The following is a 26,951-nucleotide window of genomic DNA, read 5'->3' as shown; positions in this document are numbered from 1 at the left end:
AGCAGTCTACCAAGAAGTTTTATGGACTAGTATATTACAAATTTTTGCAGCATCAAGGTGGGCACTATTCTGATTCAGGTCATTGCAAAGAACATAATTATCTGCATCTAAAATTAACTGCAAAAACCATGTGGACTTAACCAGAACTGCATTTAACAAGAGGGCCATGATGGCCCTAAATCGCTGACCTGAGCGGTGAAGAATAGGGATTAAACTATGATCAATAATTGTCAAATGTATTTGTAAAGGTCATCCAAGCACAACATTGATTTTTGTTTTAAAAAGGGTACATTTGGTCCAAATTTCATTGCTGTAACTTCAAAAAATATGAAGGTAGGTCAAAAGGTTAAGCATAGCTTATCTAAGGACAACATTGATATTTGTTTGCAAAACTACACACATGGACTAAATTTCATTGCTAAAGCTTCAAAAATAAGAAAGTAGGTAAAAAGGTCATCCAAGCACAACATTGATATATTTTTTCAAAACTGTGCACATGGTCCAAATTTGATTGCTGTAGCTTCAAAATTATAGAAGGTCATAATGTCACAGTAAAGGTCATCAAAGGACAACATTGATTAAAAGGGCACCACCCAAGGCACCTCCTAGTGAAGTTTCATCTAAATTGGGCAATTGGAGCAAATTAAGCAATTTTTGTCAGATGGTTGGTGATGGGAACAGCTCATCATGAGCACTACCTGAACAGGTGAGGTTAAAATCAGGTAAATGCTGAGGTGAGAATGATGCTCTTGAAAAGTGAAATTTCATAAGTACCCACTCCTTGTGTATTGGATATAACAAACCACAAACTTTCCTTAAAATGATGGACAAAGAGTGAATACAGAAAAAAAAATAAAAAAAATACTCTAACCACTTGTACCTGGTTTATTTAAAAATATCTCCCCTTAAAGTCATATCATTACTTATAAACGACAAGCAACAGAGTGACTACTTCCAGGCTCTGTGCACCTTATCTATTTCAACCAATGAGGCCATATACCATAGTCTCTTCACTTTTTCAGCGCCCAATTTTTAGAGGTTTTTATTCTTTTTAATAAGCTTTAGTGTAACAATTAATGAAAGTTTGAATATTAAATGATCGACAAAATATCATATATATAGTTTCACTTGTAATGTATGCTATTACCATCAGTCTTCGCAGGATAATTGTCCTGTTCAACAATTCAAAACTATTGTAACAGGATAAGAGGAACATAAACATAAACATAACTACTAGTATCAGGTTTTTATTACAATTTAAAAGTGATTTATATCAAGTTTGCATACTCACAAACAAAATTAATGCTGTTAAGCGCAAGCACCATTGAATTGTAAGGGTACAATATTAATTATTATTAAATCAAAAAACAAAAAATGGATGCGATGATGTTGCAAAACACTTAAATCGCCAATGATTAATATATTTCTCAGCATGTTTCAAGGATGTCAAATAAAATTCCTAATGTCTTCCATTTGTAAGTTAACAGACCTTGGAAAGTAAAATGAAATTCAGAAGATTGTGGTAACTAGTCTGTGAAGAACTACTTTTGACACTTAGTCGTTTGTTTTCATAATTGTATGGTCTTTGTGCACTGATATGAGTTTATATGAGCTTTATTTTCTCGGGATAAGTTCATATGAGCTTTAAGTTCTTGATAAATGATAAGTTTGTATGATCTTTATGCTCCCGTCTGCAATAGTTTGTATGCTTTTTATGCTCTGGAAAAGTTTATATAGTCTTAAAGTGAATCCCTCCTGTTTTTGGACCAAATATTAGTTTTCCTGGTAATGCATCTGAAAACACTTATTTTACCATTATTTGACTCTATGATATTCAGACATTGCAGTTACAGCATAAAAATGTAGTTTTTGGTTTTAGTGAGGTTCAAAACCACACAAATAGAGTGAGAAAAAAGGAGAAAACAGCTGGCTAGCCCACACAGTCACTGGAACTTTAACAAGAGTAGTGGATATGTTGACCTGTTAATGATACATTGATAACATCACATGATAATGTCAATCACCAGTTACTCAACACCACAGCCGTAAATTATTTTCAAGCCTTTACTAACGCTAATGAAAATTGTGGTCTTCAAAGACAATATTTGAGCAAAAATCAGCATTTGCTGAAGGGTTCCAGCTTTTGGTATTTTCTTTTAACAATCCATGATTTGCCACACTTTATTTTGTAATTAAAAAAAGTGCATTTTACAAACCATGAGCAAGTAACATTAATGCTCTGGATAAGTTTGTTTGATCTTTACACTCTGGATAAGTTTATATATTGATGTGAGTTGTGTCACAGCTGCATACACAGAGAACATCACAAGCGAAAAATGGTCTTTGATAGTTATTTATATAAGAATAGTTTTGACCAATCAGAATGATGATTGTGACCAATCAAAGTGCTTGGTTTTCAACCAATCAATGCTCAATTTACATAACAAATATCCAATGAAAGCATCACTTTGCTCGAGCACTTATCTGCGGTGTATATAAGGCCGAGTTTGGATAATATTGTCATTCTAGATGCAGTTACCAACCAGTGGACATCAAGAAATATTTGGTATTTATCGACTTGGAAGTTTGTAGTTGCTTATCTAAATTTTAAACTATCTTTACTGAAAAGCTCCGCTTTGGCAAATCCCTTAGTAAATATCTGACGAGTGGATCAGGTTGTAGTTGAGAGATATGATAGTTTATTTAAGCCTACACTTCTATGCTCCTGCTGGAAAGCTCAACTATCCTGTGAGGCATAGTTAGTTGAAACTTCTATGATCTTTCAGAGAAAGCTCGGCTTTCCTGTTTGGCGTAGTTGGAGTGTACTTATCGCTAGAGTGATTGCTGTAGTAAAGAAAGTAAGACCTTCCTTTATAAATATACCAAGATAGTCGGCTATCGGGTATAAAATGCATAATTGGTAAAGAGTTCTGAATTGAAAAGAGTCACAACTTAGCAAAACAGTTTATTTACAACTGTGTGTTTCATCCAAGAAAACCCAGCTTTCTGCTTATTCACAGTGAACATTGATAGAGCAGTAGATTTGGAATGTTAATTGTTAATAAATCGATCATATCGATCATAGGCAAGAAGCCACAAGGAAAAGAAATTATACAAAACTTCTTCTATAATTATTTTGAGATTCTTTATTTGAGGCTCAATCGCAATAATTTGTATACAATCAAAAGGTTAAGTAACCTTGAAGAAAATTATTATGTACTTTTATCTTGAATTTTGTTATTGATAAGTGAGTGCTGCCATAAGTTTGATAAAATAGTGTACAGCCATTCGGAACACTTCCAACATGTTACACTGATATTTCACCGCCTTCTTTTTCCATTTAATTGCCAACATTTCAAAATGCTCAAATTTTAATTGCATAAAAGAATTTTGCAATTGAGTGATTATAATTAAAAAAAATCTAATTTCAACTCTCGCCACAAGCCATTGAAGGCCAATTAACGACTGTTTTGATCCAATGAAATATAAAACTTGTCTGAAAAATTTGAAAGACATTTCAAGGTGATATGATAGGACATGAAATCATATTTGTAAGTATAATTATAAAAAATAATAATAAATAGAAAGAAAACAAATCCGCCAGCAGCAGGTTTCAATTCAATTCAATATTTATTTATACACATGTAGTTTTTTTATGTAAACATAAGCTATACACAGTTTCGATCGATAGGATTTGAACCCAGGGGTACTAATAATAATATGTCAGCAGTCTTCGACCATATGCATTACACAACAATAGGCAGACCAAACTAGAGGGTTTTATGTAACATATAAACAATCAAAAAATTGTGTCTAAATTAATCTTATTTGGAACTCATTGATAGAGCAGTAGATTTGGAATGTTAATTGTTAATAAATCGATCATATCGATCATAGGCAAGAAGCCACAAGGAAAAGAAATCATACAAAACTTCTTCTATAATTATTTTGAGATTCTTTATTTGAGGCTCAATCACAATAATTTGTATATAATCAAAAGGTTAAGTAACCTTGAAGAAAATTATTATGTACTTATATATTACTTATTAAACACAGACAAGCTAAATATACATACTATCTTCCTTTGTTGTGCCTTTGACTTGCGATTCGTCACTCCAGTATCCCCCCACAATTGGCATCATTTCAATGCTGCCTGAGTAGGTTGTAGAAGGGTGAAGGTCACATATCGTATGGTTGATCCTACTGACAGTATCATGAGTAGCATTTAATTCCTTGACCTGAAAAAAACAATCGAAATACATTGTAGTTTTGGTCTGAAAATATTTTACATAAGGATTACAGTTACCGGGTTATGTCAAAGTGCCTTCAAAGGAGAGCGCTTGTCAATGCATGTCTACCTTACAAGATCATCACATTCTCTTCTACTATGCTTTTAACAGTATATATTATGTAAAATCAGAAAATGACTTTGTATCTTGAATGGCAATGTTCACTAATCCACAAAATGTAGCACAACTAAGTCGTGAATATGACAACCAAAATGTGCTTAACCAAAGGTGATTGTGTGCAGTATGTTACCTGATGTCAAAGCCAAAGCAGCTTTGTTGAAATTGATCCCTGCCATCATAAAATAAATAGAGGATAATGGTTTGATTTAGAGGAGAAAATTGTATTTAAGACAAAATGTAGTCATGTGACCTCATTGTGGGATGGTCCTGAACAACTGTGGAAGTGTTAAAGTATTGAATGAAGGGTATTGGAGTTATAAGTGAATTGCCAACTTGCTCAAAAACTTAAACTGTACGCTGATGCAATCGCCTGCTAAAAAACGCAAACACTACCTGTGTATCATTCCATTTGCTTGTAACAGTTATGCGATGTGTCTTGTTATGATGTGGTGACCTGTGATGCCAGTGAAATTCTATGCAGGAACTGTTCAAAACAGCAGTAGTGAGGTTATATGCTGGTGCTGGCCGGACTGAAAGAGAAGATAATAAAATGTCATTTATTTTGCTCAGTTGGTAGAGGTCTTACTTGCAAGTAGGGTTAACCATGTTTGAGCCCGGACCCAGCCACTTTTTTTTTTCTGTATGTGTCATTTTGCGCACAAAATCAAATCTCCACGGCATGATTATAAGAGATATGTTCGCGGATCATATTTAGGTATTCAATATTATTCAGTATAAGCTAAAAATATTACTATTTCATCAATACAATAGATATAGAGTGGATAATGTTACAGAAAGTGCACTCTGAGAGGCAGCTTTAATCTTGCCATGGCAAATATAAAAGGGCTTTCATGTAACTTATATTGATATTATATAGGAGCACACTACTATGCAAATCACTTAGCACTTCACCCTATATGTTGTCAGATATCATTTTGCACAATCAAGTTGCATGTCTGTGCACATTATCAAAACCAGCAATTTAGTGCAAATGCAATTTATTTTCTTCTACTCTGTTCAACCATTAAAGCAACTCTCTTGGCTTTTGAAAACATCAACATTGGAATGTGGATGACCTTCGCTGCATTGTTTACAAATGATCAATAATCATGAATTGTTTGTTAGATAACACCTATTACTTATCAACGCCCCTGTGGTCCAGTGGTAAAGACCCCTGTATCACAAAGATATTCAAGTCAAATCTCAATCTCAGTATTAGCTTTCTTTACCTCATAAATGCAAAGTATGATTCAAAACCTTATATAATTGCTATTTTAAACATCATATTTTCTCTTAGAATCTAATACATACCAATATTGTTTGTATCTATTGGAAACACTTTGGAGGTAGATATGTCACACTGAGACTCGAGCGTCATGTTGAATTCCATTTTCTTCAAACTGAAGTCCCCTTGCCTTGTGCTGTTTATCTGTAGAGTTACTCCTTTGCCTTTTTTTGTAGCATTACATATTGTCCATGAGGCTGAGAGTTCTGGGGCTCGACTGAATAGAGAAAAATGATCCAGTTCAGCTGTCATCCAGTTCAGCCGTCATTTTGTTATAATTCAGTAGTTTTGGTGTTTTTTTCAAAACATGAGCTGGCGCTGGCAAAACTATTTTTCTTATATGTAACAGCTACAATTTTATTCCTACTTCTAAGTGTAAGTTAAAGCATGTATTCAAATGTACATGAAGTTAGGTCCTAGCGGCCTAGGGGCGTGAAGTTAGCAGTATAGCGTCCTGGCAGCCTCACAGCGTGATTTTGGTGGTAGTTAATTTATCATTGTTTTAGAAAAAAACAAAAATAAAAATGCTCTGAAATAGAAAACAATTTAAGGCCGCTATGTTAATGTATAAATAACAAACATTGGTTTATCATTCATTGTTTTCCAAGCAAACGCATCAACAATTGCTTTGAAAGAGACAAAAAAATTATGCTACTAGGCTGTTAAGCCGCCAACTTCATGCCACTTGACCACCAGGCTGCTTGGCCACCAGGCTGATAATTTCAGACCGCTCAGAATCTAATTCCATGCCGCTAGGCCACTAACTTCACGTACATTGTATTCAACAAAGAATTTTTCTAATAATATTATGTTCTGTCTGCAGGAGTCTTCAGTGAAATATAAAAACATGTTGTTTATACAACAAGGCTTCACTAGAAAGACTTTGTTGGCATTTCTTCATGTTCTTTGGTAAAAATTGGCAGCAGACTCTCAAAAATAGATTGGTTTTTTACGTGCTTACAGCAAATCCAATGAATGAAACATCGATTTGTTGTGACCTTTGGTTACTAATTTGATAAAAGTCCAAACTCACAACTGGCATGTGACTTCTGGAGTGTTCTTGCCAAAGTATTCCTGTCCCCATTTCCAGGTGCATGTCATAGCTTTGTCATAGTCATCTACTTCGCAGTGAATTTCTTCAAGGTCTTTGGGATAACCTATGTAGGAAAAAAAGGTAGCATTATAATTTAACACAGAAACAATCTTGGTGTTCATCCATATTTTTACAAATACAGTAAAACTGCGATTGCTCGAGGTCACCGGGGAGCGAGCCTAAACCTCGAGGGAACCGATGTTTCGAACAACCCGATTTTCAATTCTCCAGTTTGTTATAAAATATATTTCAGTGTATTTCAAGTATGAAGTAGTCTGTTTACTTAAACACCGATTATGTGTTGCGCTGTAGAAATCGCTCATATGTTCAAAGGCTGTCGTTTACTAAATATGTAAACTAAATATAAAATGTAAAAGAAATATCAATAAATCAATAAATCGGTGTGTATTGTTTACAAAATAACCATATTGCAAAGCAAAGTGACAAAAAGGAATTCTTTTCAGAAATTGGATCGATATGGTAGTGTTTATTCATATTTTTTTTTCTCATTAACATTTCTCATAATTATCTTCTGAAATGCACATATCAACTAATATCGGTCATGCGTTAACAATGTTAAACGGTTTTTCACACCTTATCAATTGCCTTTCAACTGTCATTGCAAATTTTCACATCTTGTGAAAATTTTAATACCTAGCAATTTTTTGTTTATTTTGGAACACGCGTTCGGGAAAAAGTGTGAATTTATGACCTCGAGGGAGCCATAAGGTTTTGTGCATGATTTGTGTACTTGGGACCCAGAATATTGCTCGACTCCTCGACATAATTAGGTTTCGATGCAGCGTAGGTATATTTTATATGAAAATAGAAGGAAAAAAGTTCGGGACTAAGCTCCGACCTCGAGGGAATGCCAGTTCTCGAATGACCGCTTGTTCGAACGACCACAGTTTTACTGTTCACTGAAAGTAACTCAACAGTCATAAAAGCCAGAGTGATGGGCCTTGCTACTCTGTGTGTATTGTCCCTAGAAACATGTGTATACCATTAAAATCATCCTTGGCACCCCAGCATATCATAACCTATATGATACCATGGGCAAACTGGCTAAGGAAACTTGGGAAATCATGAATATTCATAAGCATTTTCCGACCAATGAAATAGCCGATAACAAAAAGGAAAGAATCTCCTTTGTGAAGAACTTATAATAATCATCATTTTTAACAATATCCTGCCTAAAACGATTTGTAAGCCGTGATCTCATTGGATTATTTTGAACCAAGATAACATCCTTAACTTCTAGGCAATTTCCGCACTGCATGAGGTGTGTCTCATGCAACCAATCAAGCAGCTGGATTTCACCATATTAATTATTCATGAGTACGAGATTTTTACAGCTGATTTGCCCAGGGTTTCATTTATATAAAGGGGCACTTAGATTGTTTGTCATATTCTGAATTTCTATTTATTCCTCTGTCATTATTAGCATATCCTGTTATTAAATATTATAAAGTTGGCAATTATTTTTTTTTTTTTTGGTTATTCTCTCAATCTTGATTGTCAGAAACTAGGATAAAATAAAGTGATATAGGTTGCCAAACATTAGAATACTATGTAATGTAATACATAGGTTGGACATGTATATCATACTGCAGCTGCTGAAAACTCATAAAAATCAAATCAGGTTATATCATGCTCTATCATCAAAACATACACAATATTTTCTTTAAACTGGAATAACCATGTTGGTAGCCATGCTTTATAGTTTGTCTTTGGTTGTTTGTTTAAGGTTATTTGTCTAAGGTTGTTTGTCTAAGGTTGTATGTCTTAGGTTGTTTGTCTAAGGTTGTAAGTCTAAAGTCCTTTGTCAAAGGTTGTATGTCTAAGGCTGTATGTCTAAGGTTGTAAGTCTAATGTCGTTTGTCTAAGGTCGTTTGTTTTAGGATGTATATCTAAGGTTTAAAGTCTAAGGTTGTTTGTCTTAGGTTGTTTGTCTAAGATCATTTGTCTAAGATTGTTTGTCTAAGGTTGTTGTCTAAGGCTGTATGTCTAAGGTTAATTCTCTTAGATTGTTTGTCTAAGGTTGTTAGTCTAAGGTCCTTGTAAACGGTTGTTTGTCTAAGGCTGTATGTTTAAGGTTGTATGTCTTTAGTCATTTGTCTAAGGTTGTTTTTTTCTTAGGTCATTTGTCTAAGGTTTTAGGTCTGAGGTTGTATGTCTAAGATTGTTTGTCTAAGGTTGTCTAAGGTTATTTGTCTAAGATTGCTTGTCTAAGGTCATTTGTCTAAGGTTGTATGTCTTAGGCTGTATGTCTAAGACTGTTTGTCTAAGATTGTTTGTCTAAGATCATCTGTCTAAGGTTGTATGTCTTAGGCTGTATGTCTAAGACTGTTTGTCTTAGGTTGCTTGTCTAAGGTCATTTGTATAAGGTTGTTTGTCTTCGGTTGTTTGTCTAAGGTTGTAAGTCTAAGTTCCTTTGTCTATTGTTGTTTGTCTCAGGAAGTTTGTCTAAGGTTGCTTGTCTAAGGCTGTATGTCTAAGGTTATTTGTCTTATTTTATTTTTCTAAGGTCGTTTGTCTAAGGTTGTATGTCTACGGTTGTTTGTTTAAGGCTGTATGTCTAAGGGTGTATGTCTTAGGTTGTATGTCCAAGGGTGTATGTCTAAGGTTGCATTCTAAGGTTGTATGTCTACGGTTGTATGTCTACGGTTGTATGTCTAAGGGTGTATGTCTTAGGTTGTATGTCTAAGGTTGTATGTCTAAGGTTGTTTGTCTTAGGTTGTATGTCTAAGATTGTATGTCTAAGGTTGTATGTCTTAGGTTGTATGTCTACGGTTGTATGTCTAAGGGTGTATGTCTTAGGTTGTATGTCTAAGGTTGTATGTCTAAGGTTGTTTGTCTAAGGTTGTTTGTCTAAGGTTGTATGTCTAAGGTCATGTGTCTTAGGTTGTATGTCTATGGTTGTATGTCTAAGGGTGTATGTCTAAGGGTGTATGTCTTAGGGTGTATGTCTAAGGGTGTATATCTAAGGTTGTATGTCTAAGGTTGTATGTGTACAGTTGAATGTTTAAGGTTGCATGTCTAAGGTTGTTTGTCTAAGGTTGTAGGTCTAAGGTTGTATGTCTAAGGTTGTTTGTCTAAGGTTGTTTATCTTTGGTTGTTTGTCTAAGGCTGTATGTCTTAGGCTGTATGTCTAAGGTTGTTTGTCTGAAGTTGTTTGTCTAAGGTCGTATGTCTTAGGTTGTATGTCTAAGGTTGTAGGTCTAAGGTTGCATTCTAAGGTTGTTTGTCTAAGGCTGTATATCTAAGGTTGTATGTCTAAGGGTGTATGTCTTAGGTTGTATGTCCAAGGGTGTATGTCTAAGGTTGCATTCTAAGGTTGTTTGTCTAAGGCTGTATATCTAAGGTTGTTTGTCTAAGGCTGTATTATCTAAGGTTGTATGTCCAAGGGTGTATGTCTAAGGTTGCATTCTAAGGTTGTTTGTCTAAGGCTGAATATCTAAGGTTGTATGTCTAAGGTTGTATGTCTAAGGTTGTATTCTAAGGTTGCATTCTAAGGTTGTTTGTCTAAGGCTGTATATCTAAGGTTGTTTGTCTAAGGCTGTATATCTAAGGTTGTATGTCCAAGGGTGTATGTCTAAGGTTGCATTCTAAGGTTGTTTGTCTAAGGCTGTATATCTAAGGTTGTATGTCTAAGGTTGTATGTCTAAGGTTGTATGTCTAAGGTTGCATTCTAAGATTGTTTGTCTAAGGCTGTATATCTAAGGTTGTTTGTCTAAGGTTGCATGTTTGAGGTTGTTTGTGTTAGGTTGTATGTCTTAGGTTGCATTCTAAGGTTGTTTGTCTAAGGTTGTTTGTCTAAGGCTGTATATCTAAGGCTGTATATCTAAGGTTGTATGTCTAAGGTTGCATTCTAAGGTTGTTTGTCTAAGGTTGCATTCTAAGGTTGTTTGTCTAAGGCTGTATATCTAAGGTTGTATGTCCAAGGGTGTATGTCTAAGGTTGCATTCTAAGGTTGTTTGTCTAAGGCTGTATATCTAAGGTTGTATGTCTAACGGTGTATGTCTTAGGTTGTATGTCTAAGGTTGTATGTCTAAGGTTGTATGACTTAGGTTATATGTCTAAGGTTGTATGTCTAAAGCTGTATATCTAAGGTTGTAGGTCTAAGGTTGTATGTCTAAGGTTGTATGTCTTAGGTTATATGTCTAAGGTTGTATGTCTTAGGTTGTATGTCTAAGGTTGTTGGTCTAAGGTTGTAGGTCTGAGGTTGTTTGCCTAAGGCTGTATATCTAAGGTTGTAGGTCTAAGGTTGTATGTCTTAGGTTGTATGTCTTAGGTTATATGTCTAAGGTTGTATGTCTTAGGTTGTATGTCTAAGGTTGTAGGTCTAAGGTTGTAGGTCTGAGGTTGTTTGCCTAAGGCTGTATATCTAAGGTTGTAGGTCTAAGGTTGTATGTCTTAGGTTGTATGTCTAAGGTTGTATGTCTAAGGTTGTATGTCTAAGGTTGTATGTCTTAGGTTGTAGGTCTAAGGTTGTATGTCTTAGGTTGTATGTCTAAGGTTGTATGTCTAAGGTTGTATGTCTAAGGTTGTATGTCTTAGGTTGTAGGTCTAAGGTTGTAGGTCTAAGGTTGTAGGTCTGAGGTTGTTTGTCTAAGGCTGTATATCTAAGGTTGTATGTCTTAGGTTGTATGTCTATGGTTATATGTCTAAGGTTGTTTGTCTAAGGTTGTTTGTCTAAGGTTGTAGGTATAAGGTTGTATGTCTAAGGTTGTATGTCTAAGGTTGTTTATCTTAGGTTGTTTGTTAAAGGCTGTATGTCTAAGGTTGCATGTTTGAGGTTGTTTGTGTTAGGTTGTATGTCTTAGGTTGTATGTCTAAGGTTGTATGTCTAAGGTTGTATATCTGAGGTTGTATGTCTAAGGTTGTTTGTCTAAAGTTGTATGTCTAAGGTTGTATGTCTAAGGTTGTATGTCTAAGGATGTATGTCTAAGGTTGTATGTCTAAAATTGAATGTCTAAAATTGTTTGTCTCAGGTTGTATGTCTCAAGTCGTATGTCTAATTTCATTTGTTTAAGGTTGTTGAATAATTGGATTGGACTTTCCTGTCCTGTGTATTATAATTTATTTACAAGTAACCTCAACCCAAGTTTTTTTGAGATTATATAGAAGCACTTTAGTGTGAGTGTATAATTTCAATCATAAGAGACAACGTTCAATAAATAGAATGCGGCATGTTAAAGTGCATAACATTTTTATCTGCATGGTAGTTATAGAACGGCTACACCCATTTTACTTGTTTCGCATGCTGATATTGAAATTAATGTGGAGACAAAAAGCAAGGAAAACTCTCTTAGGCATGGAATAATGTATCCTCATGTGGCTGGTCAACTAAACCGGCACTTTGCAGAACATAATTATGGAAGTTATAACTTTGTTACTGGTGTAGTAATTCTTTTATGCAAAATCATACAGTAGGAAACATTTATTACTATTTTCATATTTTGAACAAGAAATGCAAAAGATTTCAACTGCTCAAATATGAGATAGATTGATCGTGTGCACACAATTAACAATATAATGATGCAAAAAAATAAAATATTCACAAAAGAAAGATAAATGAGCTTAATGCTCAGTACTATCAAAATTTAGATTATTTTCAAATATGTGCATTAACAATATTATATTTCAGCAAAAACTAATTTATGATTTACTGATGGAGGTGTTCTTAATGCCAAAATGTGTATAGAGATACTGGTAGAAGTACTTTTAGTTTAAACATTATATATTTTCACAATGATAATGAAGAAAGTCACTCTCGTTGGCACCATTTTGTGCGAGAGAGTGATCCTGTGTTGAGGAGGAAACTGGAATACCCAGAGAAAACCAACTTTTCCAGCTTGGTGACCACTAACCAAACTCTCATGTAGTTTTGTTGACAAGCCATAAAGTCAAATTTTGTTAAATGAACATCATCCTTATTCTAATAACCCATTTTTTGTTGTTGAAAACCTAGTAAAAAACACTGTGTGCCTGTGATTTATATACATTAAAAGCACAAACTTACAGAGTTGTGAATATATCAAGCTATGTTTGCAAGCATGCTACTAAAATGCATTTGTTACAAGATCTATTTAAAGGCCAGGCCCCAATTTCTCGAAACTTCTTAAGCTTAATAGGCTTAAGCTGCTTATTTCAAAAAGCCAAAATACCTACTTAAAGTGATTTTTAATAAATGAAAAATGGCTTATTTTGGTAATCGTAATGATAATTCCTATCTAAAGTATTAAAACTTTTAAACCAGTATATAAAACGCAATATATTGAAAGACAAAAATAGTGGGTTTAGCTTAATCCTGTAATAAGAGACTTAAGAAGTTTCGAGAAATTGGGGCCAGAATCATAATTATGTAGCACCTCAACTAGTTTGCAAAAAAATAAAATGACCAAGGCCATATTTTAAAAATTCAAAAAGTTTTTAAAACATAATTTTACTTTGAAAAATGTTTTTGGTGTTTTTTCCTTACCTCAAACAAAACAAAACAAAACTGTTTCAAACAAAAAAGAGAAATGTATAAACCAGAGAATCAAAATAAAAAAAGAGTAAAATGGCTAAAAATATGATGTGTGTCATTTAATTTCAACACTTTACAAATAGTGTATCGCTCATCATTTCAGAAGTGTTATGATTGTTTCAGCAAAATATTGTTTGTAATCTCAAAATCCCAGTTAATAACATATATGAATTATAAACACTTGACTCTTGAGCAGTGAAAGGCCAAATGTATTATTCTTTGTTATTGTACCAAAAAAGATTGAAAAGAAATTGAAAAAAAAAAATACTTTGTAAAATGGTGTATCAATATAGTCAACAATTAAATAAAAGGTATAATATGAACAAACAGACAAACGAAAAATGAACAAAAATATGGACAGACCCATCATTGGTGGGGATCTAAAATCGGTCAAGATTCAGAATCGATCATTGGTACTAATAATATGGGGTGGATATGAATAAACATGAATGCAAAATCTCATGCTGTATGATAAGTTCTTTAGCTAAAATTTAATTGATTTACATGTATACTGTTATTCTACACTGTTTTTCAATCTAAAGAGAATACCGCCAGTAATGCACCAGCTAATTGTAACCATGGCCCCCCCCCCACCCCTGGCCCGGGGGTATACCGGGGAAAGCCCAGTGCTTTTATGATCAAGGTGGCCTCGCAGTGCCAAGTGAATGCAGTGGTTTTGTTTATGCGGAGAAAATAGCGGGGAATGGGCCATGGCTTTGTGCCGGAAAATATCCGTTCTTTTTACGGGATTTGTCCGCATTTTAGCCAAGCTTTTCCCGGAATTTAACAAGATCTTCCATATATTTAAAAAAGATGAATCATCCTGATTCTCTCCCAATTTGAAAGAAGTCAGATTCAATTGGTTACAATTGACTGGTAAATAAGCAGTAATCGATTCCGATATTTTGCAATCAATAAGCAGGGACCTTAAAGTCTTAAATGCTTATTTTCAAAATTACTCCATTATCATTTTATCCCTAATAATTGTGTTACTAAAATAATATACATCTAAATACACTCTCAATAACTTTATTTATATAAGCCTCTCAAAAATGTCAAAGAAACAAAACCATTTTGGTATATCCTAATTAAGCTAATTATAAAACCCACACATTATAAATAGCAATACTGCTCATGAAGAAGTCCATTTTGAGGGGTGAACGTGAAAAGGTTTTAAGTGACATTCGATAATGAAGTTGTTAGAACCTTTTTGCTGTCACCCTTGTATTTAAAAAAAAAGAACTTGACAATATACATGTAGGCCACTTTGAAGGGATGATTTACCAAACAACACAATAGAATGAGCCAATTAAGTTTTAATTATATATGGCTTAATTTCCAATCTTATAAGATAGCGTACCGGTATGTTAGGCAACTTCTTATAATAGAACAAGTGCAGGGCCGTTATTCATAAAACATCTTATGTCATTTCATAACTTACATCCATTTCTTAACATTTTCATAGTCAAATTACAGCGGCCTACAGCCTAATAACTACAAAAAAGGTCCGATATCTACACCCCTTGCTGGTAAAAGACAGGAAAAACTTAGGTTTCAGCAACATGATTGTGAATTCCACCCTTATCTAAATTGAGTAATGGTTTAAGATCGTTAGTATGTACTTACAAAAACGAGTGGTTTGATGCAACGCAGCCCTTGTCTGATGATGATAACCATTTATTTTGTGTAAGTTCATACTGAAAATCTTTTAAGCTTTTTGTGGTCTACATTATACTGTGTAAACTACCCACTAACTGGGTGAGCCATTGTTTATATCTACCGCTTCAAATCAATAATGGCTGATTGCAGATTTGCTAAAATAAATGATAACTTGAGAAATACGCCCTTTTCATTGGACAAAATATAATGCTGACCACTAACAACCGTTTATAATGTTAAACTGATACAATAAAGAAATAAACATGTATAAGCTATGGACAAAGAAATGCACATGGACTTGAAACATGTTTTGTTATTAAAGCTGGACTCTCACAGATATACCATGTTTACAACTTTTTTTTATTTTTTGTCTTTGAAAGAGCAAATTTTTGCGAAAATATCTGCAAACCAATGATAAAAGATTACTGAGAAAAGATAAGAGTCGCAGATTTTCATATTTCTGTTCGAAAATTAATGTTTTATGCCTTAAGCCAACAGTTTTAAGAAAAATGCATAAAACATCCATTTTTGAACTTCAATATAAAAATCTGCAATTTAATTTTTTGTCAGCAGACTTATATAATTGCTTTCCATGAATTTTCGAAAAAAAATGGCTCGTTCTAGGACAAAAAATTAAAAAGTTGTGAGAACATTCAATCTGTTAGAGTGCAGCTTTAACAGCTTTGTTGAACTGAGAGCAGACTTATTCTATTCTACCAGATACTGGCCACATTCAACAAGCTGAACACTATTGCCTTATCTGGTTTTAAATACATATCAATTATATTTCGTTGTATGTCAAGAAGCTACAAAGGGGAAGGGGCGAATGTGTATAAGGTATTTTTTGTATGTAATCTAAAGGTCTTCTTTCTGAAAACAAAGATTGTGCCCCATAAAATAAGTCCAAGCCTATTATACTGTGCAACTTCCTTTCCATCTCAAAATCACTGAACACACAAATGATTCAGACTGGATGAGATATTTGTCAGACAGAATTTATAAACGCCATCTTTAATCAGTAGACAGTCAATAAGATTTTTGGTTGTATTGGTATTTCCAGCATGCAAGTAGGGCTGAAATTGTCCAGCGTACCTAGGTATGTAACATTTCTGTTATGCATGCATTGAAGTCCATTGGATTTAGTGACATTTAAATTTAACATGCACATTACGTTGCTATGGCAAACTAACTTTTAAGGGCTAAAAAAGTGCTATGCAATAGTTGTCCCTGTCATTTTACTAAATTACAACAAGAGCTGTCTCAGAGACAGCGCGCTGGACTATTCCCCCGCTTTTCAATGTAAGGATTGAAAAGTTTTGGCAAAACATGCATGGATCACTGTTAAATTAGATTTCAATGCAACACATGGTGTGCTGAGATATAAACATAAATGTGGTTTCATGCAAAATATTAATGAGAATTTGTAAGTCTAATAATACAGGGCCATTTTTTGCAAAATACAGTTATCTAACTTGGTTATTCAATTAAGTTGGGTGGTTGAATACCATTGTATAAAGTCTCAATGCAATACATCAAATAGTTGCTGAGATATTATCCTATGTGTGCTAACATGCAAGACCTTAACCAGAATTTCTAAGTCGCATAATAAAGGGGCAAAAATTATATATTATAAAAGATAGAGATATCTTACTTGATTAAATAAGAAGGTTAAATAGATGGGAGCCTGTGTGTAAAGTTTCAATGCAATACATGATGTATTCGCCGAGGTATTGACTTAAAAGTGGTTACATGCAAAACCTTAACCAGAATTTCTATGTTGAATAAAAAAGGGGCCATTATTTTAAGTTAATGCAAACTGGAGTTATCTTACTTGGTTATTTAAGTAGATGGTTGAGTACCATTGTATAAAGTCTCAATGCAATCCATCAAGTAATTGCTTAGATATGAACCTATGTGTGCTAACATGCAAAACCTTAACCAGAATTTCTAAGTCAAATAATAAAGGCCCATAATTTGCATTATATTCAAAAAAGTGTTATCTGGGAATACATATCTAATGTTTCGATGCAATACATGATATATTTGCTGAGATATTGACTTAAATGTGGTTACCGGTACATGCAAAACCTTAACCAGAATTTCTAAGTCGAATAATAAAGGGCAATTATTTTGCATTAAATGCAAACTAGAGTTATCTAACTTGGTTAATTAAGTAGTTTGGATGGTTGACTACCATTGTATGAAGTCTCAATGCAATACCTGAAGTAGTTGCTGAGATATTAACCTATGTGTGCTTACACGCAAAACCTTAACCAGAATTTCTAAGTCGAATAATAAAGGGCAATTATTTGCATTAAATGCAAACTAGAGTTATCTAACTTGGTTAATTTAGTAGGTTGGATGGTTGTGTACCATTGTATCAAGTATCAATGCAATACCTCAAGTAGTTGCTGAGATATTAACCTATGTGTGCTTACACGCAAAGCCTTATACAGAATTTTTAAGTCGAATAATAAAGGCCTATTATTTTTGCATTATATTCAAATAATTGTTATCTATCTTCATTAATTCAATATGTAAGGTAGTTGGGAATACATATCCAAAGTTTCAATGCAATAACTGATGTATTTACTGAGATAATGACTTAAAGGTGTTTACATGCAAAACCTTAACCAAGGTGTGACGCCAACCCCGACGCCGACGCAAGGGTGAGTAGTATAGCTCTCCTTATTCTTCGAATAGTCAAGCTAAAAATCACATTGCCTTTCTTTAATCATATAAAAATGTTAACAATAGCTGTAGCACTTTTTTTCCATTGCTATAAATTAGGTTCAGTGCAATTTTTGATTAACTGCATTTAAGTTAGTCCAATATTGCACCAGACTACATAACATGCAAAAAAAGTAACGAAAACTTTACTTACTATATACAGTTACAAACGCCATTCCTATGTCTTCATAATATTCTAAACTTTCATTGACATATCCACAAAACACATTGGCATTGGTATCTGCTGTTGATATACGAGGGATTGTGTAGCTGACATTGCTTTCTCCTCGATCGAGCTCGGATTCAGGAATCATAACAAAGTCTACCATGAAAACAAGGAGCTGCAATGCACTGGCGTTGCCAGGGTCGCTACACGTGAAGGTAAGACTAGTATTTGTGCACACACGGGGTTCGTCTGGTATAAGTTCCCCTGAAAGCAAAAAAGCAAAAGTGAAACATTAAAACCATTGGTAAGATATATCGAAGACTAAAAGGCAACCAAGCATAAATAAATGCTTCTACAAACTTGTGTATAAGTGGGAAAAAAAGAGTAAAATAATGTGACAAAAATGACGCAAGTTCTAAAATATTTAACTCCATATGGGACACTCAGTGCTATTTTAACAATGTAAATACTACATAAATATGCACCAGTACCACATAAAATCTCAGCCCTTATATCAAAACTTTTTGAAGTGGTGGAATATGGCTGAATTAAAACTTCTGTGAAACTTTTTTGCCATCGCAAAAGGATCTTTTTTATTTTTTTATTTGGCTGGCTTTAATTCAATTGCCAATTGATACACACACAGTCCTTCATATTCATGCCGTCAGATCTTACAGTAACTATTTAAACCTGTTTTAAACAAACAAGTTGAAATAGCGCATACATTTTCATTCAGGAACAATTCATAACTAACTAAACAGGCAGACCTTTACATAAAATAATATGAAATTCTGCATGCAGACATGATTCATTTTTTATTTATTTTTTGTTAAAAGATGAGTAATTTAAAATTGTGCATTGCTAGAATAATAGATGTTACCAAGTATAAAAGAATATTGCTATCAAAGGCAAGGTAAAAATTCTTATTAAGTTAAAACCATTTTTATTATATTAGTTTTATTATATAAGTATCAAATTAAGCGTTATATAATACTGCACAAAAAAAATATTTAAAGAAATTTTTTCATTGAACCTCTGAGAAACACTGCCAATTGTGCTAAATTATGTTGTTTTCATATCTAAAACTGTACAAATGGTCTCTCTTGACGTCACTTAAGCTCTAAAGATCTTATAAGAAACATGAATTTTGTATGGAACATTCAATAACACAGAAAAAGCCAAATAAAACTTAAAATAAAACTTAATGTATTTTAGGCTGTAGGCAAGCAGACTTTTATAACTGAAAATCGGGATCTACCATAGGCATATCTACATAACACCCTGGTGGGGCTTAGATCCTCAATGTCTTGGTGGACACATATACCACAAGATAGACCACTCTCACCCACGGATACTTTCTCATGGCCTCTCAATAAGGACATTAGTACTGGCGGGTTACAAGACAGGAAACAGACTCAAGCACGATGCTATCGTGTTAATCAAACAAATACAAATTAGCATAAATTTAATTTCAACCATTGACAGCATCACCTTGGAAGTTGAAACAGATAACAAGGAAATTAACTAACATTGTTAATTAATGATATGATGAATGTTTTTGTTGCCATAAGTGTTTCAATTTTATGTTTAAAAGTGATTTCAAGAGGTTGATCTTTTCCCCGCATTATTGTGACATCATTTGATAAAATGTTTCCGGTTACAGTCAGGTTGTTCTATTTACAGAATGGGTAAGAAAGGACTACTGAAAAGTTTCTAAAATTAAATGTATTTTTTTAACAATTCTTGAATGAAATAATGACTTATTGGTGTAAATATAAGTAATAAATTGTGGGATTGATGTCATTATCGGGGATATGAATGCAATTGGGCTAGTCAAATAACGCATGGAGTCCTTTGAACTCCACACACTTTGACCAGCCCAATTGCGTTCATACCCCGATAATGACACCAATCCCACAATTCATTCCTTAAATAATCCTCATGATGTTCTGTGTGATATTAAAAGAGTATTCTGTCAGTTGGGTTTTCGCATGCTTCTCCATCAAGTACAATTTCACATTTTTGACAGACTACATTCAGTATAATGATGCACAATAAAGGTTGATGCCAATTTTTAATTTTTTTTTATTTTAATGCATAATCATCTTTAACTCATTTTACGTTAATGATAAAAAAATATGCAAAAATGTTTAAAGATGAAGAAATCAGCTAAGATGGCCCTTTACAATCAACTGAGAAAAACTAAAAAGGTAAGGTATTATGCTCATACACATTCTGACCAAATTTGGTCATGATTGGACAAAGGGTTCTAAAGTTATTGGTTAGACAACATACTTGACATCATCCGCAAAATTGTCTGCCCAAATGCCAGTATGTAGCAGGTGAAACTTTAATATGTCCCTTTTTTTAAACGGGTGTATAAAAAAATAAAAAGTATGTATTTGTTTAAAAAGTTACAACGGACCATGACTCTATTAAACAAAGTTTAAATTGGAGTTGTATAACTTATCACAAAAGAGTGCATTGTAACTGTGTATAGGTTCATGAAGTTTGAAGTTGGTGTCTTCAATGATTGTAAAATAATGAATAATTATAAAAACAAAATTTAAAAAAATATAATAATAATAAAAAAATCAAGAAAATAATATTCCTGTGAAATTATTTTAAAATCCCAAGGATCCTTTCTGTGAAGTTGAAATTGTCCTAGTTGTTTAGGAGGAAAAGTTGTTTGAAGGAAAATGTTGACGATGGATGGTTGGACAGATGACGGACAATCACTCTTTCACAATAGCTCACGCTGAGCAAAAAAATAGTATCCTTGAAGTTCATAAATGTGTTTTTCAAATAATTAATAGCTATGTGGCCACAAATTGCTCAATTAAAAAAGAGCCAAAATATCTCTTATTTTTTTTTAATCATTACCCGAATCAAATGCTATTTTGGGGTTTTGATATTTAAGTCAAATGAGTTAAACATACCGGTAATAATGTATTAAAACTAAAAGTGATAATCTTCGCATCAACCTACGAGGTATACTATGTGTCTCTAAAATTATTGAGTTTCTGAAAGCTTGTATTATGTAAAGCGTATCTATAAATGATCATATCTTTTCTTTGAAATCTTGAATTGGATTCGTGTTACGGTAGTCAATTGATTAGGACACAAAAAGAAGGGCGCACCTCGGCGTTCCATAGTACTACACTTCTATCAATACTTTAATGTGGCAAAACTGCACTGAAATTAACCCTTTGCATGCTGGGTAAATTGTCGTCTGCTCAAAAATGTCGTCTGGTTTATTCTAAATTTCTTTCAATTTACTTAAAACTTTGGGGATATATTGACTGAGTGGCAAACAGCTTGGAACCTGACCAGGCGCCGAGTTACTCGGCATCTGGTCTGGTTCCAAGCTGTTTGCAAAGCCTTTAAAATCGCCATCAGCAGCTTAAGGGTTAATATGGGTTTCAATTTCATAGCTGGAATATTTGTTTGATTTGTTGACTAATATCAGCACTATTCTTAAACAAATGCTGATTGGTCAATAGATAATGTATTTTGTTTAGAGTCCCTTTAATGTTTAGAAAATTCATCAATGTTAAAACAGTGTTGTTGAAAAATACCTTAACTTCCAGGATGCATTTAAACACCTAAGAAACTTGAATGACACATCCGTTTAAAAAATAAACAAAAACGATTCAATAAAGAATTCATTTTGTTTTTATCTCGTAATGATCTGACAGAGCATCCTTCAAAATCCACTTTGTGCAATATCCATTTTCAAATCTTTGAAAAGAACAAATTACCTGCTGTCAAATAGGCTATTGTGTCATTCAGATATGATCGAAACTTTGAAACTTTATGAGCTCAACAAATAAGCAGGCAAATTCTTGTACAAAACAAGAGCTGTCACAGTATGTGACGAATACCCCCGAATGTGATATTGACCTACGAACAAGGTCAGTACATGAAAAGTTGATCTTGCCTTTACGTGTCAAATACATATGGCAAGTTATTTTAAATTGCCTCTGAACATAAAAAAATACCACCCATACTTGACAACCTACACTGTTATGTCCTTATATTCAGAATTCCCTTGTGAATAAACACTTAGTGTATCTTTCACCTTAGAGGTAGGGACATGGGTCTTGCACACGACACGTCGTCTTGGTATGTGGAACACATGTGGCAAGTAATTTTAAAACCTTTCCATACAAGGGAAAGTTACAGCCCGGACACGACAACCTATACTCTATGTCCTTATATGCAGCACTCCATTGTGAATAAACAATAAGTGTGACCTTGACCTTTGAGGTAGGGACACGGGTCTTGAACGCCACACGTCGTCTTGGTATGTGGAACACATGTGGCAAGTTATTCTAAAATCTGTCCATACAAGGGAAAGTTATAGAGCCGGACGGACGGACGGACGGACGGTGCGATTTTAATATGCCCACCTTCGGGGGCATAAAAATAAAAATACTAACATTATAATACATGTTTCAAATTCCATAGTGCATTATAAATAGATCAGTTTTGGCAATAGCAAACATTTTACTCACCTACTTATTTTTGTTATGATATATTTTTACCTGAAGCTATCAGCACAGAAGAAATCACACATAACATCGTTGCATATATGGACCATAGTGCCCCTTGAAATGCAGCCATTTTGGACGTGTCAGAAGTGTCTGATTATTTGCGTTTATTAACTCTTATTTTCCTGTTCCATCTCGGACCTAAAAATAAAACAAATATTGTGTTTAATTGTTTACATTATCACACAACCAAATATATTTACTACAGCAAAGATTACCAGGAGAAGTTTCATAAAGAATCCCTAAGGGCCCATTTTGATTCTACGCCTAACCCTAGGATGGAAGAATTAGTGCAGCAGCTTGCACACTCGTTTCTCACCAAGGTGTCCCATCATCGGTTTAATTTCCCGCCTAAGCTTATTAAAGTTTGCTTGGTGGTCAACTGCGCACTCCAGTTTCTGCCAGAGCCCAAAACTACACTCATTCAAAAGTTGTGAGGGCTGGATTTTGGGGAGGAGGGAAGACAGCATTGCACAGTTGAACAAGAGATGTTAGTGAAACATTTATGCCCCCTTGGGAGCCAAATTGTTAGTAGGATTTGGACACTTAAATAAAATATGGACAATCAGAAAACCTTTTTTCAGCTTACAGTCACACTGACCTTGACCTTTGACCCACTGACCTCAAAATCAATAGGGTTCATCTGCTGGTCATGACCAATAAGCCTACCTAGTATGAGGTCCCTGGGTCAAAGCGTTCTCAAGTTATTGATCGGAAACCGTTTTTTCATGTTAAGGTCACACTGACCTTGACCTTTGACCCACTGACCTCAAAATCAATAGGGTTCATCTGCTGGTCATGACCAATACACCTACCAAGTATGAGGTTCCTGGGTCAAAGCGTTCTCAAGTTATTGATCGGAAACCGTTTTTCATGTAAAGGTCACACTGACCTTGACCTTTGACCCACTGACCTCAAAATCAATAGGGTTCATCTGCTGGTGATGACCAATACACATACCAAGTATGAGGTCCCTCGGTCAAAGCGTTCTCAAGTTATTGATCGGAAACCATTTGGTATTCCGACCGACCGACAGACAGACCGACCGACCGACATGTGCAAAACAATATACCCCACTTTTTTCAAAAGGGGGCATAAAAATAGGTATAAAACCTATTATTATCCCCTTAGTGTAGTGATTAACACACTCAGTTCTCACCAAGGTCCCTTTAGGCCTGTTTTTGAAGAAAAATATGCTCTAAACTAAAATAACCAGCATTTCCAGAACTTGAAAATGAATGTTGAGTTTCAAAGAACATTTAAGGGAGCCTTACAAGCAAAGAAGCTTTGAAAAGGTACATGGTACATGTATGTGTCTCCTTACACACATGGCAGCTTATCAGCCCAGTAGTCCAATTGTTTAAAGTGTCATGCATTTGGTAAAAATGTTGCTCAGACTTGCTTGGCTGGCTGGAAATTTGTAAAAGTGTAAAGTTTGGGAGTTTTAAGAGATCCTAGGGTGGATCCAGGATTTGTCATATAAGAGAGTCGCACTTGGAGCGTGACTTTTCCTTTGCCCAGAAGCGAAACGAAATAGACTTTAAAAAGGGTAAGAGAGTTTGTGATAACTTAAGTGGGAAATCATTGGTACTAAAATTAGCTAGTTCTTAAACAAACAAAAAATCAAAACTTTCAAACTGCAAGAGTGCAGCTTTAACAAATAATGCTTGCTAGATCTTTGGTAGATAAATAAACATTTTGCAAATGGAGCCTTCAGTTGGAATGCAAAAACTACCTTTTGTTGTTATAACATAAATCAAAATCGCATTTAAAACTTCAAGCATGAATTCATTATAGTATAATCATAATCTTTCTTCACAAGCCACAAAAAGGCTTCAAATGCATTTCGTCTTCACACTCATTTGTGGGGGACGAATGAGGAAGTTGTCCAATTTTCAGTAGCTTTATTTCATGTAGATCGATTCCTACAGCGTAGTCAGTCATTTATTTGGTGGTTAAGTTAGGTCATGCAATTAAATTATGGTTGTGATGCACGGGCAAATGTCAAAAGGTTGTACCCTTAAAGTACCCCAACCCCTGCAAACCAAGGGCAAATGTGAAAACTGCTTTAAAGCCGGATTTTTATATTTAAGACAAGCGACTTTGCAGCAGGATGAATGTTTATAAAGATAAGAAAATGTTTTTGTGCCTTATTCATCCTGGTCCCACTCAGGTTTTCACCTAAGATTCACACTGGTCTTAAATATCATGTTGACAAATATTCTGTCAAATATACTGACCATTTTTTTGTTATGCCCCCACAAAGTGGCGGCATATAGGGTTGCCCTTGTCCGTACGTACGTCTGTCTGTCTGTCTGTCTGTACGTACGTACGTCCCGAAGATTGTTTCCAATCTAATTCTTGAAAACCGTTTGTCCAATCCTCACCAAACTTTAAACACATGTTTGTGACCATAATATCTTGATCAAGTTCGATAGTCATGGAAATCGCTTTAGTCATTTAGGAGTTATGGCCCTTTTTTGCCAAAAATACTTCAAAAATATATGTTTCCAATCTAATTCTTGAAAACTGTTTGTCCAATCCTCACCAAACTTTAAACACATGTTTGTGACCATAATATCTTGATCAAGTTCGATAGTCATGGAAATCGCTTTAGTCATTTAGGAGTTACGGCCCTTTTTTGCCAAAAATACTTCAAAAATATATGTTTCCAATCTAATTCTTGAAAAGTATGTGTCCAATGTGGATCCAACAAGTTTTTTCCTGCCTGAATGGCGCCATATAACCGATACAGTCTTGCGATGCCGTAAAACCCAACTCAACTCAACTAATCCTATATGTGCAGATTATCCTGAATAATCATTATGGCTTATTTTCTGTGACAAAAAATCGAAGTGGGGGCATCCGTGTCCTATGGACACATTTCTAGTTTCATGAGAATTGGATAAACATTTTTGAATCTATGAAGGCAATGTTTGTTTGATTTGTCCTAGTGACCTTGTTTTTGACGCAAGCTGACCCATATTTACACTGGCCCTAAATAGCATGCTGATATATATATATTCCAAGTTTCTTGACAATTGGTTGAACACTGATGAATTTGTGAAAGGAATAAGAAACTTAAAACAAAATTTTGGCTTAATATTTTTTTATCTGAGATGACCTCTATTCAAACTGATCTAAAATATTATGCTGACAAATATTCTGACCACGTTTCATGAAGATTGGATAAAATATGTTGTGTTTAATTTATGACACAATGAAGATTGGATAAAACATGTTGTATTTAATTTATGACAAAAAAGAAAAAAACACAATGTAAGTGATACCCAAACACCCATCTGCCTACACTGAGTTTGCGCCAATCTTTATCCTGGATTTTTTTTTATGACAAATCCAGCTGAAAAGGAATAACTTCTAGAAAAAGGGAAATGTACAATGTTGTCTGGTATTTTAACAGAACTAACACAAACACAGTTGATGTTTTTCTAAATTTTTACAAGATCAAAAAGTTTTTATAATGAAGTAACTCAGGCAGTGAAAGGTCGAAATTGAAGAGAAAGGCCATAATTTCCACTAATTTGAGTAAGATCCCGTTTCCCAAAACAGCTGAAAACAAAACTGGTACAAGACGGTATTATCATAATTATGTAATTTTTTATGGCTTTAAATGTTGGTAATTTATCCTAATATCTTTTACTTAACATTCTATATATATAAAAAATATATATATATTACTATCTTTTACTTAACATGCTATATATATAAAAAAATATATATATATTACTAAGTGGAATTCACAAATCATAACTTAGGATAACCAGTTATTGCTAGCACAAAAAATGCATTCATATATAAGTGGTAATACAAGTCTTTTAAAGTTGACCCTTAATTATGTTATAGTGGAATTCGCAAACCATAACTTTAGTTAGTTAACATTTTAATGGTGTACACCTTCAACATGTAACATGCACTTTCAAGCCTGTTTTCTGTCTTATGATAATTATTTTACCGAAAAAGTTTCCCGAATATTAACTAGACAGCTATAGATAATTATTGCTAATTAAAACTAAGTGATCAACACAAAACAATTTGTAAACATTAAAATACTTATCTTATGGCTGTTATATGCCACCATAATACAATTAATAAGTATAAAAAATTCATCACTGGTTATATAAAAAATTACTAATTCTAAACAAAAATAACAGACACTTGTAATATAATTAATATAAATTAATAATCAGTTAACTCATTGAAATCGGTATTACTCATATATGTCAAAAGAATAAGATCATCACATCAAAACACTGGGTAATACACTTTTTATTAATTGTTAACTAATTTAAATCATTATATTTCACTTCTATTAATAAAACCCTGTCATCGGTCCAGTAACCTTCAATGATGTGTCTCTATATGATATCTATAAGTGTCAACAAATATATTGAAATCATGTCTACACAAGAATATTAAACAGCATATTTCGTTTCATATTATCTGAAAATAATGAATATATACATTTCTTAAAGACATCGAATAAAATAAAGATTAAACATTATT

General features: G+C 33.9%; 1 protein-coding gene across 3 annotated transcripts in view; it reads right to left on the bottom strand.

Annotated features, from left to right (window-relative positions):
- Positions 1-26,951, bottom strand: part of LOC128213393 (interleukin-6 receptor subunit beta-like) — a 46,009-nt gene that overhangs the window by 18,910 nt on the left and 148 nt on the right. For 2 of the 3 annotated variants that reach the window (XM_052919041.1, XM_052919043.1), the window contains exons 2-7: positions 22,422-22,568; positions 17,863-18,138; positions 6,728-6,851; positions 5,721-5,911; positions 4,803-4,939; positions 4,076-4,238 (exon numbers count right to left, since the gene is read on the bottom strand). In XM_052919041.1, the coding sequence (XP_052775001.1) occupies positions 4,076-4,238; positions 4,803-4,939; positions 5,721-5,911; positions 6,728-6,851; positions 17,863-18,138; positions 22,422-22,500 (970 nt within the window). In that variant the 5' untranslated portion in view covers positions 22,501-22,568. Of the gene's footprint in view, positions 1-4,075; positions 4,239-4,802; positions 4,940-5,720; positions 5,912-6,727; positions 6,852-17,862; positions 18,139-22,421; positions 22,569-26,659; positions 26,868-26,951 lie in introns of those variants that run through there. The other variant, XM_052919042.1, reaches the window with a different exon arrangement.

This window comes from Mya arenaria, chromosome 13 (genome assembly GCF_026914265.1).
Source record: "Mya arenaria isolate MELC-2E11 chromosome 13, ASM2691426v1".
NCBI classification, from domain to species: Eukaryota; Metazoa; Mollusca; class Bivalvia; order Myida; family Myidae; genus Mya; species Mya arenaria.
The sequence above is the reverse complement of the archived record's forward strand: the minus strand, read 5'-3'. Positions and strand labels throughout refer to the sequence as shown.